The sequence below is a fragment of the Aricia agestis genome, chromosome 4 (assembly GCF_905147365.1).
Source record: "Aricia agestis chromosome 4, ilAriAges1.1, whole genome shotgun sequence".
In the NCBI taxonomy this organism is placed as follows: Eukaryota; Metazoa; Arthropoda; class Insecta; order Lepidoptera; family Lycaenidae; genus Aricia; species Aricia agestis.
The window spans coordinates 15,156,738-15,176,112 of record NC_056409.1 but is presented as its reverse complement, the minus strand read 5'-3'; the positions used below and the strand labels follow the sequence as shown (position 1 = coordinate 15,176,112).

The 19,375-nt window shown below is 36.7% G+C and overlaps 1 protein-coding gene across 11 annotated transcripts in view; it reads left to right on the top strand.

Annotated features, from left to right (window-relative positions):
- Nucleotides 1-19,375, top strand: part of LOC121726415 (sodium/potassium-transporting ATPase subunit alpha) — a 58,311-nt gene that overhangs the window by 23,939 nt on the left and 14,997 nt on the right. For 4 of the 11 annotated variants that reach the window (XM_042113776.1, XM_042113773.1, XM_042113775.1 and 1 more), the window contains exon 1: nt 17,807-18,018. The exons of 4 other annotated variants lie outside the window; for them this stretch is intronic. In XM_042113776.1, coding sequence (XP_041969710.1) covers nt 18,010-18,018 — 9 coding nt within the window. In that variant the 5' untranslated portion in view covers nt 17,807-18,009. Of the gene's footprint in view, nt 1-17,750; nt 18,019-19,375 lie in introns of those variants that run through there. 3 more of the 11 variants (XM_042113777.1, XM_042113771.1, XM_042113770.1) reach the window with 2 other exon arrangements.

The window sequence follows — 19,375 nt, the reverse complement described above, 5'->3', positions numbered from 1 at the left end:
GCCACTGTACAAGGCGCGCGCGTATGAATGTTATTTTAATGTCCTTAACGTCGATATTCGTACTGACAGACATCGACCTGCTTATTTTAGGGACTACTGGGCCTTAAGGCCCTGTATTCCCAAAAACGGTCGATTTTTCAAGATTTAAAAGTGACAGTAGACACAAAAATATAGTAATTTAAATTCTAAAAAAAATATATGTGTTAGTTACGGATCTAACACAGTGGAATTTATATTCCATTACAAAATATCATGAACTACACTCGATAGAAAAAAATCCCAAACTTACCTCTTCTTTTAACGAATTTTCCATACTATGTCCAAATTATTTGGAATTTTCAGATAATTTTTGCACTGAATTAAAGACAAAGAATATATCTAGGGCGATTCGTTTTTTTGACTCGATTTAATTGATGTATAAAAAAACGACGATCAAAAAACTATAAAATAGCAGGCGCAAAGGTTCGGCTGGTACGCTTTCAATCACACACTTTGCGCCTGCTATTTTATAGTTTTTTGATCGTCGTTTTTTTATACATTAATTAAATCGAGTCAAAAGAACGAATCGCCCTAGATATATTCTTTGTATTTAATTCAGTGCAAAAATTATCTGAAAATCCCAAATAATTTGGACATAGTATGGAAAATTCGTTAAAAAAAGAGGTAAGTTTGGGATTTTTTTCTATCGAGTGAAGTTCATGATATTGTGTAATGGAATATAAATTCCACTGTGTTAGATATTTAACTAACACATATATTTTTTTCAGAATTTAAATTACTATATTTTTGTGTCTACTGTCACTTTTAAATCTTGAAAATCGTCCGCTTTTGGGAATACAGGGCCTAAAATTCGAATTCGAAATTTACCGCGCGGTTATTGGCCAACACTAGTCGCGGCGGGCGTTTATTGGCTGTCGTTTCTGAATTACGCATTTGTGAATCGTGCCGGAGGGCAAAAATGCTGCGATCACGAAATTACATACAAGCTAACATGACAGTAAAGCGCCTAAAAAGTTTTGAATTGGAAATATTAAACCTATCATTTGTTATCTCCTTTTGGTCCGATGAAAATCTCCAGTGTTCTCGCAGAATAAAGACTCCTGTCGAGTTGCTAGTTCGACTACATTTTATAAAAAGTTTCGGTATTGTCTGCCAACTACCTACTTGGCTCGACCCAATCTTTCCTGAAATAAGTGTTCCATGAATTCGCTGACAAAGGTAAACTACCTAGGTGGAGTTCTTGAATTCACTTCCAAACGACCGACTTATTCGAAATTGTATTTGAAATGTAGGTACCATGTCGTTTTAGTTTCGTGAGTTTTATTAGTTTCGGGATTATAGGTTCTTAAAAATAGTATAGTAGTACTACGTAGTGTAGGACTAGATTACTCTTATTATTTTAAGCCTTGGCTCTTTTTGCTTTTGGCTTATAAAACACTTTTCAAGAACTGAGTTCAGTTAGAATATCCGAACTTCGAATGAGACTTGATGGCAAATCGACCCTTTGTCTATCTACATTCTACCCTAATATCTACAACAGCTATAGACGTGCACTTCGAGGAAACCGATTAGTATAGCTCTGATTTCCTCTTAAATTAATTTTTAGTAATTGGGATATCGATGCACGAGTAATTAGTAAGACCGCATTAAAGTTTAACACTAGGCTTGTCCCAAGAGACTTGTCTCGCATTGATCTAATCCGCTCTGTATGCTGCATCGTAATTAACTGCACTGCTGTATAATACTGTTACTTAGTTCCAACTTTCAACTACTCATGCCCACTAATTTTAGAATTTTACAACCAAAACTACTCTTGATGAACTTTATATCAATTTAAAAGAAAATTGAGTTAAAAACAATTTCTTTGTTGAATTTACATTTCCTCCAGAAATTGATGCCAAATTATACGTTTATCATGTAAATGAACTTGTACACCCAATTTATGTTCGATGGTTTACAAAATAGTAAAAGACGTGTTCTAGCCAATTATTTTTATTTGTTAACTTGCAAAGTTTTAAAGACGTGTTCTAGCCAATTATTTTTATTTGTTAACTTGCAAAGTAAAGTTTTTCACTAAGTATAAATATGTTGGTATGGTTATTGTGATTGAATGGGAATTCTTTTTAGGGTTCCGTACCCAAAGGGTAAAAACGGGACCCTATTACTAAGACTTCGTTGTCTGTCTGTCCGTCTGTCTGTCAGCAGGCTGTATCTTAAAAACTAGTATAGCTAGACTTCAGAAATTTTCACAGATTGCGTATTTCTGTTGCCGCTATAACAACAGATACTGAAAACAAAATAAAATTAATAATGAAGGGGGGCATCCATACAAGAAACGTGATTTTTTTGGCCTTTTTTGCTCGATTTCAATAATGGGAACAATTAGACACTTGATTTTTTTATAAAATCCTTTATTAAATGTGTACTTTAATAATTAATAATAATATTTAAAAAAAAATGAGGGGAGCTCCCATACAAAAAACACGATTTGTGGCTTACTTTTGCTCTATAACGGTAAGGAACCCATCGTGCGCGAGTCCGACTCGCTCTTGGCCGATTTTTTGCCTTTTTGTTCGCTTCCATTGGTAGCAGCTCTCGCAAACGATCACATAAAGTTGTCTGTTTCAGATAATGTTTCACTTTTATGAACAACTTGCCATAATAACTTATAACTATAAGTTATAACCAAGTCTGAAATTTTTATAGCTTTTGAGTAATTACTATTTTCAACTGTTAATTGCTTAGTCTGAATGATTATTATTGTTAATTTGTAAAGGGCAAAGTTGATTGATAGATTACTGTATAAACCCCAAATCTCAACAGCCTAACCTACCGAAAATATCTTATTTCAATCTCGGGATTATCTAATGTTAAACTTCCATAACTAATGGGGCAAAAAAGGGTTTACCTCGTTCAAAGCTTGCGTGCAAAGAGTACTATTTCTTACGGAGCCGCAGTAAAAAAAAACTACTGGTAAAGTAACGAAAACGTAAAACCGAAGTACAAAATTGTGTGTACGCCGTGCGCGGTGCGGCACGCCGCTCCGACCAGCGATTGAAGTACAAATTTCTCGTACATTTACCTACCTCGAGAGACGTGTGCAATTTTGAGAATATTTTCTGCGAGCCATAAATCTTATCTACCGTACATATTCTAATAAACTTCCTTCATCTTCACCTTCGGTGTGTGTATGAACGTCGTGTAAAATAACACGATAGCTTGGCAACGGCCCTGACTCACATTGTTTATATTCGTCCATATTTGTTTACTCTGTAATAATTTCATTGACTGAAATACTTGATCCATTTTTCACATATTTAAATATCAAAGTTAGCAAATATTGCTTATAAAAAATGTATGTAGCGAAGCAAAAGTGGTTTAAATACCATGCACCGTTTTACTAAATACGGTCTAGTACGCAGAGTACGCTAAATGTGCGTTCTCGCAAATTAGTACAATGTCAACTAAATCCTTACAATACGTGTACCGATTAGTTACACGTGTTAATAAATGACCTATTAGCTTCAGCCGAGTAAATATTATTATTTTATCGGCTTAATAGAACAATGTGTTTGTTAGCTCATATTTCCCTACGAAAGCCTCCCTTAAAAGGTTTTGCCCTGGTAGTGGTGTCGGTTTACCCGCAAGTGTTTATATTCCCTGTTGTAACTATATCTACATCTTGATGGCCACATTTGTAGATATACATAAGTGATATAATTGCTAACAAGTTGATGAAGTAATTTATTTAAAGACTAGATGTCCCGCGCGGCTTCGCCCGCGTTAATTAGGAATTTTACGGAAACCGTACATTTTCCCATAAAAATAGCTCTTATGTCCCTACTCCCTTCACTTGGTCTACTCTATATCTGTGCCAAATATTGCCATAAAAATTGCTCCAGTAGTTCGTAATTTCTAATATTTCCCCCGTTTTTCCCACATTTTCCTGAGTTTCTTCGGTCGTATTAGTCTTAGCCTATAGTCTTAGTTCTTACTCGATAAATGAGCTATCTAACACTGAAATAAGTTTTTAAATCGGATCTGTAGTTCCTCCGATTCCGTTCAAGCAAACATACTCTTCAGGTTTATAATATTAGGTAGGTATAGATTTTTTTAAATTATCGCTTGACAAACTCGAGTCTCGATCTAAAAGACTATGAAAAGTATTTACCAATAACATGGTATAATATGGTAGTGATGATGATGACGATGTTGATGATGAATGTAATTTGCATAGAAGCATATGCTTTCCGTTCTTAAAACAACGCCGAAACTCCCAAACTTGTATCTATAAAGAATCAGGAGTTCTCTCAGCACCTTCCGAACCACGGTATACCAGGTATACCTCGGTTCAAAATCTTACTTGTTGGTAGCATATGCTTAGAATACTTCTCACGAAACCGAAGTCACCACATATTTCCCTATAATTTTTGAGGAGTTCCCTCGTTTACTTATGGATCCTTCATCAGATCACCACTTTTGTGAATATAATACCGAATTGGGATGATACCCTATATTTATGATGATACCCAAAAGAAAAATTTTGAAAATCGGTTAACAAACGACGGAGTAATCGTTGAACATAAGAAAACGAACATAACACCTCCCCCATTTTGAAAGTCGGTTAAAATTGTAGCCTATGTGTTATTATGATGTTTAAGCTATATTATTGTAAAGTTTCATTAAAATCCGTTCAGTAGTTTTTGCGTGAAAGAGTAACAAACATCCATACATCTACATATACATCCATGCATCTATACATCTGTGGGATAATGCGTGGCGACGCTAAAGGAAGATCTTCCGACCGAGCGAGGTGTTATGCTCGGTCAGGCCGAAGCCCACGTGATACATTTCAGCTGTCGTATATATACCGACGCGCTCAGAAAACTTCGATAGCGCGATGCAGGAATATTAGGCGATTTGTGGGTACCGCCACACATCCAAAATTTTTCTCACCTTTTAAACCTTCCCTAGACCTCCACGAATAATTCAAGACCAAGATAAGATAAATCCGTTCAGCCATTCTCGAGTTTTAGCGAGACTAACGAACAGCAATTGATTTTTATATATATAGATTAAGATTTTTTAATGTCCGGCCAAAATATGTAAGTCGAACTCTTACATTATTGTAGAGTTCCGTACAAACCGGTGAAAAAATCACGTTTATTTTGTACTCGTATGAAAGTCTTAAGTAACTATTTCACGCGTATTTAAAGTAACTGGTCATCAAACAATAGATAAAAAAATATTACCTTGTCCTAGCTTTCACGGTTAAAGAATATTCAGCCTGGAAATAGACGGATAAATTTACATTAATATTAAAACTCGATAAGTATCATCTAACAAAAATAAGTTAATCATCCCTGCTAATTTTAAGCCGATTTCCTCTTTTTCGAAAAACTTTTTTTCAAAATAGTTTGAATGTAATTCGGCTTACGTATTCAATAATTAAATATATAAGTTTGCGTTTTGAAAACACTCTTGCCTACGAGGGTCTGGAAACGTTCGTGACAAGAATATATTAGAGAAATGATGGAAATATAATGTTATGTTCATTTCAAAAACTTTCACGTCCACTTCGTTTTAATTATTTATCGGTTTGCTCCGCTGCAGCTGCTCACTTCTATATTTAACTCGTGTACAGTTTTATGATAGATTGCTAATTAGTTTTCAATCCAAGCTTAGTGAAGTTTGCTTATAAAAAATATTATTCTCCTAGTGAAGTTCGTTTATAAAAAATATTATTGATTTTTGATACAAGGTAAATATAAAGCAGTAAAAAGTATTTTATTTCAATAAATTTTTGTGCATAGTAGGCAATTTTACTGGGTCTACTACGCCGTAGACAGCCGCAATAATTAGACTCTACGCCCCGTTCTTATGCATTATTGTGCAAACATTTTAATTATTACAGTTTACTTCAGAAAGTACTTGCACTGCCGCCGAGTAATGCAATTAACCCGAGAATAGTTCATTATGTAGGTCTACAGAACTGTAGAACTGTAGACGTACTGGCGTTAGGCGTATTGTAAGACGCGGTAGACACTACACAGGGAGCGTCAGCACTCTCTGTAGTGACTATACAAGATTTTATAATACAACTAGATGACAACTAATACAAGATTTTATTATATATTATGGCCTTTCCCGGGACTCAAAGTATCTCCATACCAAATTTCAGCAAAATCGGTTTAGCGACAGACAGGCAGATAGACAGACAAACTTGCGCATTTATAATATTACCTAGTTTGAAAGTATTAATTGGCGTACTGCAACGCAACTGCAACGCAAGACACTAGACAGGGAGCGTCAGTACTCTGTACTATGGGCATGTTTCACCACTTCCTGATAAGTGCTGGATAGGCTATCCACCACTTTACTTGACACATAGAATATGGTGAATCTGTCAAAAAAGTTGTGGATAGCCTATCCGGCACTTTATCAGGAAGTGGTGAAACAGGCCCTAAGTATAACACAATTCTCGGAATACATTCGCGATACACGCGCGTTTGAAGCACTATAAACGATTATTTATGTACATGCGTAATATTTGCTCAGTTCAAAACCAAGGCAGTCTCCCGCGTATTTCCTGTCGCGGGCGGTTGGGAGCGGTTTGCGGTGGCGTTCGGCTGTGCCGACTTTTGTATCGATCTGTGGTTAATCACTGGTTTTAGCTACTTTTATTTATTTATTTAATTATTTATTGTTAATGATCTAGCAGCATTTAGCTGATAATGACCATATCACACAGTGTTGTAATTCACACACTTGTTATTAATTTGAAATTTCTTTTGCGGGACTTATTTGTCAAGTCTATTTTTAACCCCCGACAAAAAAGAGGGGTGTTATAAGTTTGACGTGTCTGTCTGTCTGTCTGTGTGTGTATCTGTCTGTGGCATCGTAGCATCCAAACGGATGGACGGATTTTGATCTAGTTTTTTTTGTTTGAAAGTTGATATGATCGAGAGTCTTCTTAGCTATAATTCATCATCATCAGCCTGCTCAGTGCTGGACAATCAGTGTTTATCTGGTTCATGAAAGGCCGTTAGCAACTTGTATTCGTTTGATGGGTTTTATATTTCATTCAAGTTCGTGACATTTGTGAATATACAATATACGTATACACATATTAATGGAAAGTTGACCTGGTGCTGTAGCATCACCTGGTAATCAATAGGATATCCAACTCCTCGCCAACTTAGAGCAGAGGTTTCGTGTTTGGGCTCATTGCGACAACCAGTAAGAAGTAGATAGACAGTCAATATTTACATGCTGCTGCTGCAGCATCACCTGGATTCTATAGGAACCGAGCTTCGTATGAACCCAAAGTGGAGGTTTCATGTTTGGGCTCATATTAAGAGGAGTCCACACCGCCATTTTTTCCATACAAACGTTGTCCCCTGTTTCCTCCCTGGATAATGCTAGTAGAGTTATAATTTTTTTCCTGAATATCTACGGCCACTACTACAATGTCCCTATGTTTTCTTTTTTTTCATAATTTAATTATTGAATAAGATATGAACGTTCAAAAACCCAAAAAAATGGCCAGATTTTCCGCTGTGTTCAAACATCCAGAAAACAGATTTGGCTAGATTATACAAAAAAAAAAAAACATAGGAACACAGCTCAATCCTTTTTTTAATATTTAATGAAAAAAGTACTTAAATCGGTTAAGTTTTGGAGAAGGAATCAGGGGACAACGAATCGTGGATTTTCTGGATTTTCTGCAGTTGTCTCTATCGCGTTCTGCGGTATAGGCTTGAGGTAAGGGAGACAGCTATAGATATTACACGTACTTTTTTTTCATTTCTCTAGCCCCTGGTGTATCCTCTTAACGGCCTCATCGAAAAGGACATTGATACATGGTAATCATGAGAATATAATTATGATTATGTTGATAGGAATTATTCTGCACTATACCAACACAAGTTTAAAAAGTTTGAAATAAAATTAAATTAAGAAATTTAAAAAACCCCCCGCCAAACAACTTTAAAAAGTAATGAAATAATATTTACTGCCTTTAAGTTCAAATAATTAGTCTAAATAAAAAGTCTAAATAAAAAAAATAAGTTCAAAGTCCCCCGACACACCGTGACAACAATAATTATGGACTAAAATATTACTTTACATAAGTTAGGAATTATTTGAACTTAAAGGCAGTAAATATTATTTCATTACTTTTTAAAGTTGTTTGGCGGTTTTTTTTTAATTTCTTAATTTATTAAAGCTGTTAACAGTTGGTGCAGAAACAATATCATCGGACAACACATTCCAAGTCTGCACAACTCTATTGCTTAGGAAGTTGTAAGCTATTACTGATATCTACTATTAATACTATTATATATACACATAAATAATTAAAATAATTGCTAACCATATTGCTATTGGTTTTATAATCCTATTTTTATGTTTGATCTTGTATATTATATCTGCGGCTAATATCTACTGGTTTCAGCAAATTTTCTATGTCTAACAACACCTTGAATGAAGAAAGTTGAAAAAAAAAAACAGTTATCTTTTTATCTGCTTATTTAAAGAGGCGTCTTCTACAATATTTTTAGTCGCTCTTTTTGGTTTTGACAAGAACAAAGCTTATTTTTAACAGGAGATGAAAGGAATCCTCTTATCTTCGAATGATATTTTACTTTTATATAAAGTCTTATTAGGATCTTATTGTCGTGAAATATGAAATTCGATACCAATTCGGCACTCGGCAATTGGAAGCCATTTGTATTCGCCGAAATAAGTAATTGAGGGTCTCAAAATTTCTATGTATCTGATCACGGTTCGATGTTATGATCAATTTTTTCTTCTACCTACCCGGATAATGCGCCCAAAAGATTGATCGATCAGTGCTACTTTCACTCTCTCACACACCGTCTCTGTTGACTCAGTTTCTGATGAACATTCAGCAGCAACTTCAAAACTTCGCGGAGATAGGTGAGAATTTTTGGCAGTAGTTGCACGTTAGGTGTGCATCGAAATACGTCATCATACTGCACTTGCCTTCTATTTCAATTTCGAATTCGGTCTATTTTTGTAGCAGCCGCGCAGATTGCATTTAAATACTTAATTCAGTTTGTATGATATCGCAGACGGGACCGCTATCTTGTATACGATTTCTGTAATGCCAGCCGGACGTGCCAACTACATCCCCGTCGCCCGCCCTACGCCTCTCTTAATGGCTATATAGTAATAAAATGTTTGGCGTAACTGCAATTTTATATTTCGAACGAAATAGTAGGACGGTTATTTAAAAAGTTTGCAATTCCCCGGATTGTATGCTAATTTCTAGCGTCTGGAGTGCCGCCTTTGTGCATTTTCCGAAGAAATACCGCTGACTCGAGTAAATACGGGGACGATAAAGTTTATATTATAGGTACGTTGAGCGCAATTGTAGAAGTTATTAAACTGCTTGATGACGAGTAGTTGCCTTTATGCTGCTCAGTAACTAGGTTTAGCATTAAGAACATAATAATATTATACATTTTTCCTCATTTTGTATACAACACAATATAAGAATACTCAGTTGTTTTGGCGTCACCAAAATTTCTTTTGTTCGTTTCGTAATTTTAAAAAATGCTGATCACCTATAAATAACAGGGTGGGGAGAATATCAGCGCCTATTATATTTTACAGCTCCCCGCATACTAAATCTCTTCGCGCAAGGCTAGGCTCGAACGACCACTTAAGCTACTTTCGAGGGCTCGTTTTATCCCACTGACTTATTTTGTTGGCTGTCTTCGTTCCACATAGTTCTTTCATAGTCTCTTTTGTCTGTCGCTAGAAAAAAAATGTTTCAGTTGAAACGGGTTCACCAATTAATTACATATTACATTAAAACCTTGTTAAAAGTTCTAGTTTTTCACGTAATTAGGAGCACTCGTGCATACTTATTACTTGGTAGCAACTTGAGATAAAATTGTATTTTCGTAGTTTTTGCTTTCAATGGCTCTCCACACCGACGCTCTCTACTTAATTACTGCGAACGTTAACCAAACGAAACTTTTTGGAAAAGTTGTAGTTTTCAGTTGTAAATTGTGATGCCTTGTTTTGTACAAATTGGTGCCTAATTAATATTAATAAAATATTACTAGGAGCGTTCATATTACTGAGGAGCGAGGAAATTGATGTCTGAATCAGCCTGTATTAAGAATTTATCGAGGGGTGAATAAAATATTTTTTATACTTCTGCCCAACATTCAATGGCATCGCAGGGTCTACCGTTTTTGTGTTCATACCTATTATATAAATCTCTTTGATTTGATCCGGTTCTCTACCAAATTTAACAATTAAGGTAATAAAATCGTAACCGACATAAAACGAATTATAATTATTTTTAAAAACCTCATAAATATAAAGCCATGAGTGTCGACCATTTTTATTGGTTTGAAGATTTCTTTGGCTCGTTTCACCCCGATAAGAGCTTAATTTGATTAAGGGAGGGGCAATTTTATCGGCTCATCAAACCGAAAGGTTTTCGGCGTAGATGCCTTTTTTATTATTTAAATAAAGGTTATATTTATTTGCCCTGTGGTTGGCGACATTTTTATTCTTTTTGCCCATTTCAAACAGACAGGGTTTCCGTTTTGGTATTGTTAATTTTTTTTTCATCCATCCAATATATTTTATTACTAGCTGACGCCCGCAACTCCGTTGCGCCAAAACTAGTTTTTACTAACTGTAACTGTAACTTTTTGTCAAAAAGTATCCTATGTCCTTTCCCAGGACTCAAAGTATCTCCATGCCAAATTTCAGCAAAATCGGTTCAGCGGATTGGGCGTGAAAAGGTAATAGACAGACAGACACACTTTCGCATTTTTTTATTTTTTTATTATAAAATTGGGGCCGTCTATGGACTGTTCGTCCATATCCTTTTTTTGTTATTTTATTATTTAGATTTTTCGCACCAAGGATAATTGAAATAATATTATGAATTTTAATTAATTGTGGTCCATCACGCCATGGACACTTTTGTTTTTTTTATATTTAAGTACTTTTTTTTGTATATGTGTATATATATACTTAATAGAATAGACTATAATATATTATACATATAATAAATAAATATATATTTATTGTTTTATAAATTACATAATAATAATATTAATGTTTTCAACGGTGAGGTCCCAGTCGGTGTGGCAGCCAGTAGATCCGACATTTTCCGATTTCCTTAGATTTTATACTGCTCCACCCTTTGCCTTTAGATGTTGTGACATTGGCTTGGTGGAGAGGGGTCACTCAAGCTGGGTGGAGTTTCTAGGGTGTTAAAGAGATATCGTTCTGTGTCGAATCTACCCGCCATGTGGCTTAGGACTTTATCGTTCCTGTCTTTTATAGCCATTTTTCGCATTTATAATATTAGTATGGATAATTACTGTGTGTAGACTGTAGAAAGATGGTTCGATGGTACCATCGAAGAAATTGTTTCTTATGCAAATGCTTTCCTACGTCATTTGGTCGGGTTATGTCAATTCAATGTTAGTCGTGATCTACAAATGCATAAGCTTATTAGGCATGAACATCAACGATGTTGCGAATTAAGGTGATATGGGTAGTGTTCGCAGTAATTTATCATGGGGTGTCGCCGTGTCGGTAGTGGGCCGGTAGGCGCGATGACGATGATCCGCGAGACGTGATAGTACACGGCGGGCGGGCGGCAGGGCGGGCGGCGCAAGTGGAGGGCGAGCGGCGCGCGCCGCCTCCGCGTATTGATCGCGGGGAATGACGCCCGGGTTGACCCAAATAGAATATCCGTACCTCTGTGCCCCTCGCCGCCCCCGCGGGCCCGGCACACCCCTCGTCCCGCCCCCCGCGCGCACCCGCACCCCGCGCCCTCAAACCACACTCCAGCCTCTGCCCGACTGCCGCTCGACGACGAATTTTCATATTAGCCGCTTCTCCGCGGCGAACCGTTGGCCCGATGTCTCGACAGTGATAAAAATTCTTACGTAACGTTCGGCCGCCTGAATCAATTATCATTACGGAAATAAAAGCGTTTGGATATATTTTTGGAAGTAATGTTTTCTTGGTAATGCGTCCATTAGGGTTTCCAACAATACGAGCTAATTTCGGCTAGATAACATTTAGGAGCGTTCAGGTTTCTACCTTACTGTATAAGCTTGGATAGGATTTTCTATCCCATATTTCTAGATTTAAGTAGGCAGGCAAACGAACAATTATCGCTCGAGGATAAGAATACCAAAGAAAGAAGTTGCATCGCCAATTTCATTGAGAGCCTTTTCTTGTAAAAACAAAGAAAAAGCTTTACAATACAGGTTTACAGTAATTGCTTAAAAGCAATTAATGTAGATCTAAAAGTTTTATCTTCTTTTCGGTTTTTTATGATTGGCTTCTGATATGAGCGATATATTAAGTATTTTTGACCATTAAGAGCCCTATGTCACCATGTTAAAATTGTTAAACTTTAGCATCCAAATATTTAAAATAATTTTTATTAAGGCTAGGGGTTATTTCATATGAATGTCTCGCTCCTTAGAATTCCAATGAATTTTTTTTATCGGAACGGAATTATTGAATCGTCCTAATATTCTGGCTGTAGTCAATTTTTGAAATTTGTAACTTAAGAACTTTTATGTAGTATGTTATAATAATTGAATATTTTATGGTATAATAAGTATATAAAGATAAAAGATAACAACAAGCCCTGACAACGTTAGGGGGACAAGAAATTAAAAAAAAAATGAAAGTGATCGAAAAATACCTACCTATAAAATGGAACAAAGGGTGCATATAACTGACCTACACCGGGGCCGGCGCGCCCGGGCCGGTGCATGCGTACTCTATGTACACCCGTCAGACCTCCAATTATATTGATTGCCATATTTTACCTCGCCATGCCACTCCCCACCCTATGGATATTCGGATGCATTTAATTTTCAAACGGTCTAAGACTGGGGGTGAATAAAAATGAACAAACTCTGATTCGTGTACCTACCCACATACGACGTATGCCTGGTTTGTAAGGTTTTTTGGTAGTTCCATTTGCCAGCCAACAACGCTGTTGAGTAGATAAACTCGTGTCAGAAACCTCAGAAACTGGGAATTATCTAGCATACTAAGTACAAACAGTTCGCAAAACCTTCGTGCTTACGTTACGTAATTAAGTATTTTGTGTACGTTATAGGTATGTCGTGCTGGTACCGTATTTTTTCTTCAGCATTATTTTCTTTGTAAGACTTGGACTCTATTAAAAACAGACCTTGTTTTCAAATAGGTGTAACTAACTAGACCTTAAAAGTGTAGGACGTAGGTACTAGGTACCTTACTTTTTGTGAATAAAATACTTTTAAACGAATAAGTTGTCGTTATGAAATATAACAATTACCTTAATAATAATGAAACGTAGCGTATTACGTAAACATTTAACTCAAAAATATAACCTACGCCAAGTTTTATCGGAATTTTCTTCCGAGCTGGTTTGTTTCTTCATAAATGGACAAAACACCGAAGTCCGAACACACTTCCAACTTTTACATGTATATACGTATCATCATGAATTTTTTACGAGAAAAAAGGAAAGTCCCGTGCAGCGTCGCGTGGGGGAGCCGGGTTTCCCGGTGCGTCACGACGTAAGGAACTCCTTATTTATTTAACTAAGTGGTGGGACGTGCGCGTTCGATGTAACTTTTGATGCCAGAAGTTTAATTACAACTGGCCGCAGCTGTCAAACGACAGCCCCCCGAGGAACGTGAAAGCCTTTTAGGGCTTTAATAACCGAAATAATATGGTTTGTCTGCTTCAAATCTGTGATTTTTAACCAAAAGTGGTGGTTACTTCGAAATGACCTTAAATACATTTGTAAACTTGTGATTAACTTTAAAACTTGGATATTCTTTTTATAATTTAATAGGTGAAACACAAAGTTTGAAGTTCTAGAAAATCAAAAAGTTCTTATTGGGTATGAACGTAAAATGTTGTGCGGACAGTTTAAAAATACATAACAATTTCAGCGTACCTTTCGTTGGGCGAAGAAAGTTTTCCTACTGCTTAAGCACCTACATTATATTTTATGGGAAAAAGTTATGATTGTCATCGGCGCTCTGCAGAGTCCGATTAATTTTGTACGTGCTGCTGTTATTAACTCGAAGGTCGGATCCTCAGCGCCCGACCCTTTCATTACATAATAAGATAGTCGATATCACACCCTTATTCGAATATATAATAAAATATCGATTTTATTTTCAAGGGCGTCTATATGCCTTTCCGGCGCGGAGGTTATAATTTTGATAAGCTCTGCGGGGCTAAAATGGTAACATTTAGCAATTCCTCTCAATCAATTCAGCAAATGAATGGCCAAAACATTCAAACTGACAAATGTCAAATTAGTACGAATTACTATTTTAACCCATCAAGCCCCATAAGCTCACCGGTGAGCGAGACACAATAGAATAACATTAGATTTCCAAGAATCCACGATCGAAGAATTAAAAAAATGAATCATATTATGACTAAGCTATTGAGTTTATGTACCTAACCTCCTGAAACTGGCGTGAGTATTATGGAAGACATGCTCATTTGGGAATTATTTTGGATCCCGGAAGAGGTTTTTTATCTGACCCCGTTAAAAATACCAACTTCTAGCTTTTTTCAAGTGGCTCAATGGTTGAGTGTCTGGCGGCTCAAGCCGAGGGTCGCGGGTTCAAATCCCTCCGACGGAACAAAATAGTTTTCAATGTTCCCGGGTCTGGATGTGTATTAAATATGAGTATAATACAATAAAAATCTTAAATATATGTATTATGTATAGTGTAAAAGTGTTAAATATATTTCCGTTGTCTGGTGCCTGTAACACAAGTCCTTCAGGTACTTAGCACAGGGCCAGACTGACGTGATGTGAAGCGTCCATAGATATTATTATTATTTTACTAATTTTATTTTTTAAATATTTTCATGTACAAACGTGGTATTGCGAATTAGTAGATTTTCGCGAGGTACCACGCACTGTATTGTGCGCTGTCCGTAAATTATTCATTAGGCTGTGCCCCGAACGTTGAATAAAAGGTTCTCTCATTGTTCCGTGATCTATTGTCATGAATTAATCTAGTGGCCATGTTAAATCCTAGACTATAGTATAATAGTACACATGGATGGACTACTTTTGTATCCATATGTTCGTGTGCCATGGCAATATAGAATAAAAAAAAGTAAAATTTAGTCTTTATAAATGTTTAAATCGCTTGAGATTTAAAATGTTTTCATTAAAACAAGTTATGTTGAACATCGCAAAGTAATGCAAGTAAACAAAAATCTATTGACAGTTTTCCTCATATGTGTGACAATGCAATCATTTATATAATGTAAGAATTAATATCATTTTCCTACCAGATTGAGTGTATGTACATGCTTCATACATAATTCATTTGTTACACGAGTATAAGCGGTGATAAAAATGTTTGTTGAACAAAGGAATAACATCTTACTGTACATGGATAGTCACAATAACACCGTTGTACGAAGGTACTTTCAGTTAGATCCTTGACAAACAACATGAAAATCTACATGGAACCAATAAAATTGAGTTTTAAGGTTACCCATTAATCCAAGAGAGGCCCGAATTCTACAAGATATATATTTTGATTTTATTGTAAGTAGTATTTAAGTATCTTGTTGTAATTTTATAATTTGTTTCATAGTCGGTCACCGACAAAACCCCTTTAATAAATAGATTTAAAAAAAAAAATCTTGAAAACAGTTTTACAAGTATCTTGTAAATATGACGTAAAAAATGTACTAATAAATGAATGAGCATCCTTATTTTCTAAATAATCTTTTTATAACTTAACTCGTTTACTCGTCACTGGCAGCCCGGCCAAAGCTTACACTCGAAAGGCATTCGCTGGCGGAAATTAATATCAGCTCGTTCGAGGAATTTCCTCACTCGTATATTGAGGATCATCACGCTTCATCAGACCGATGGCCTCTGATGTTGTGTCCTAAGAATTTACATTGCCCCTTTTATTGCTTTCGGGATGTACTGAATACTCCTACGATATTACATCGTCTCTACATTTTCAACATTTCCTCAATATTTATTGAAAATGATATCGAATACGTAGAGTTTATTTTTATCGTGCCCTTTTCCGAACACAATTATTACATTAAAATGAAGTTTATAGCTCGTCGTAGAAAAGGGCACGCGCATGCATTTTGGGCATCACATTCAAAGGGTAAGGTTAAGGTCGTGAATGTTAAATTATATATCTTACCCCAGATTGCTTTGAAATAAGATTCCTTCGTACAAATAAGCTTAGTACAAGTAATTTAAAAGCATCAAATATGCTTATGGTACGTATGTCCGTTTCAGTAAAAAAAAAAAATTAGATCGTTACTGAAGTCTGAAGGCCTACGCCCTAAAGTACTTTAGGCCGCATTATAATATTATGATTTCTATAAAGCAATAAAATGGCTTACGCAGTAACGTCTTCAATCACCATAAAAAATCTAAAAGCATACTGTGAGAACCGCAAATCCGTAATAAATTTTTAACCGACTTCAAAAAAGGAGGTCTCAATTCGACCTGTATCACGTATGTAAGAAGTGGTCAGAATTGGTCAGTTTTTTCCTAAATTAATTATTACAGCGTCTGAACAAAATGTGCCCAAAAGTGTATACGTACATGTATCAATGTAGTATGTAAGTTTTTATTTTTTGTTCGCATATCTCCGGAACTACAAGTCCGATTTGAGTACAAGTTTTTTTGTTGTACTAGATATTATTCAACTTATGGAATACTGTAAGTTTCATCAAAATCGGTGCAATCGTTTTGTTTTTTAAAATGCCACTTAGCCACTCGGTTGTAGTCCTAACTCCTAAGACCTACTAAAGAATTGAATTCGGATGTGTCCTAAGAATAATAAATATATTTTTATTCTACAAATTGGTAGAGCTTTAATTAATATTTATGAAAGAATTGATGCCCTAAGTTTTGCCAAGAATAGCTAATATTTAATAAACTAAAATATTCCCTGAATAATAACTCTTATTTATATTACGTATACGGTAAACCTACTTTGTTTAATTTTAAATTCATATTTGAAATATTCATGATGGCATAAATATTTCCTTTCATACGAGTAATCCCCAGTTTTATTTGTATACTTGCATGACTGGGTTTAAGAGACGCAGACTATTATGCAAAGAAAATTACGTGAAGCTATTTCGTATTTACTTGGTAATACATAAACGAACATTCGTTCGTAACATTCTTATTTAGTAGTGATTAGTTGACAAAAACTATAAACTCTAGATAAGCACCGAGCGAGTTCAATATTTAATTTAGCCTAAATAAGTGACATCTTTCGGACTTTAAAGAATAAATTTTTGATAACGAGTACTTTGTGAAATTAAAATTATTGTTAGGTAACTTTTACGTTGGCTTTACAAAAGAAATCTGTTCGTAGAGCCTCTATCTATCTAACGAGACCGTAATTCTTAATATTGGAAACGGCTGGATCTGATAAGTGCAGGAGACGGTGCGTGAACGAACGGAAAAGATTCCGCTGCGATATGGTCGTGATCGTGCCGGTTGTGGAAGGTTACGCGAGCGGCTCGGGGTGGGTGGCGCGGCGACGGCGGTGGCGGCGGCGGCGACGCGCGCACCCCGCTCGCTGCGCGCGTCGCCGGAGCGGCGGCGCTGGCGTCGTGACGCAGTGTGACGTCAGTGCGCCGTCGGCTCGATACGCGCCGGCCCTATCCTCAGTCGCCGCCCGAAGCAGGCCACCGAAAGACGCGCCCTCCGCGTCTCCTCCACCCGTGCACCTCATACCGGGTTTTAGTTTTGTACCATGATGACATAGCCCCAGTGTCGTGCGACGAGACTACGTAAAAACGCACATATTTTAATTTTTTTCGTTACGCGAGGAAGCCGTAACTGTCCCCGTTGTTGCAGAACTAGCGACGACCGACTTCATTCCGTCGAGGAACCTCGAGGAGATCGGGAGGCGGCTTGCTCTTTATTAGTCCATCTTTTCATAGAGACTAGCGAAAATGGGCGAGGTGAGTGCAGTGCTAGCAGTAGTGCTTGCCGAAGCCGCTATGGTAGAGTTTCATGTTTGACATCGCAGTGCCTTTGTGAGGACGTGTGTGCATGCCGTCGATAGTGAGTGCAAGATGTCATCTTCCGGATCGCGAGTTGGCAGAGACGTTCCATGCTCGTGTTGAGTGCAGTTTCCCGATTCCAGTTTACACCGCTAGTATAGTTTCGAACTCTATCACTAGATTATTCATTTCGAAGGCTCGCTTTTGCACAAAAAATTGTCGCAGCGTCAAAAACATCTCAATTCACGTTCGTTTCATTTTAGTTTCAAATCATTCGTACCTAGAGGTTTCGTAGTCTACTAGAGTCTTAGATAGTAGCGTCTGCACTTTAATATAATATAATTTTTGTATTTATCGTATACAAAATATGGAATGTAGCGAATGAAATGTCGGGATCGCGCTGACCGGGTTGCGTAACTGTCCGTATCGATCTATGCGACGGCCCTCGCAGCTCGCACGGTGCCTCGTGCCACACTTTTCAAAGAGAACGCTTTCCAACCCTTCGAGTGATTAGATTCGAAAGGCTCTACCCCGTATGTATTGTGCTAAATTACAACTTTAATTATTTCATATGCCGCAGCTTTTATGAATAAATTGTTATAAAATTTCCATTTCCGGATTTTTTTATTAAACAGTATTTAATGAATAATAATAATTATACATTCAATCAAAAATAGAATACCTACAGAAACAAAATTTTATCTTTTTTTTAAATTATCCTAAAAAAGAGTATTTTAAAAATTTTCTTTGTGCAACAAGAAACAAAATATTCTGCGAAAGTTACGTAACCGTATTCTCGAAATTTCATCGGCCCCGACTAATTCTCACGAGGTGTCCTGTAGGAAGTGGCTAAACAGGTTACCGCGAGAAGCGGCCGCCAGTCCAGCCGGAGAACTAGGTATAAGAGCGCCGAAGGTTTATTAGAAAATTGCCTTGTCATTATGTCATTTAAATCGCATAGAGTGCCGTCGCTCTATTGGAGTATTTCCTTTATCCTTTATGACGATAGCACGCACGTATCAATTAGGTTGCTGGAGTCCTTGAGGCCCATTATCTTCCAAAATTTCCACAACCTTTGCGAGACCCAATCGGAAAAGCAGGAAGTGACGTATATTATCGGTTCCTAGGCAGGCTAATGTTGATTCGGTAGTGAGTACGGTTGCAAACGCAAAAATATTTCAGTGGGAGTTTTCTCAACGCGACGTTATCATGCTTAATAACTTGTACATGATAATTTCCTGGATCCTGACTAAAACCAACCGACATTTGGAAAATGTATGCCTGGTGTATATTATTACTTATTACGTAACTCAAC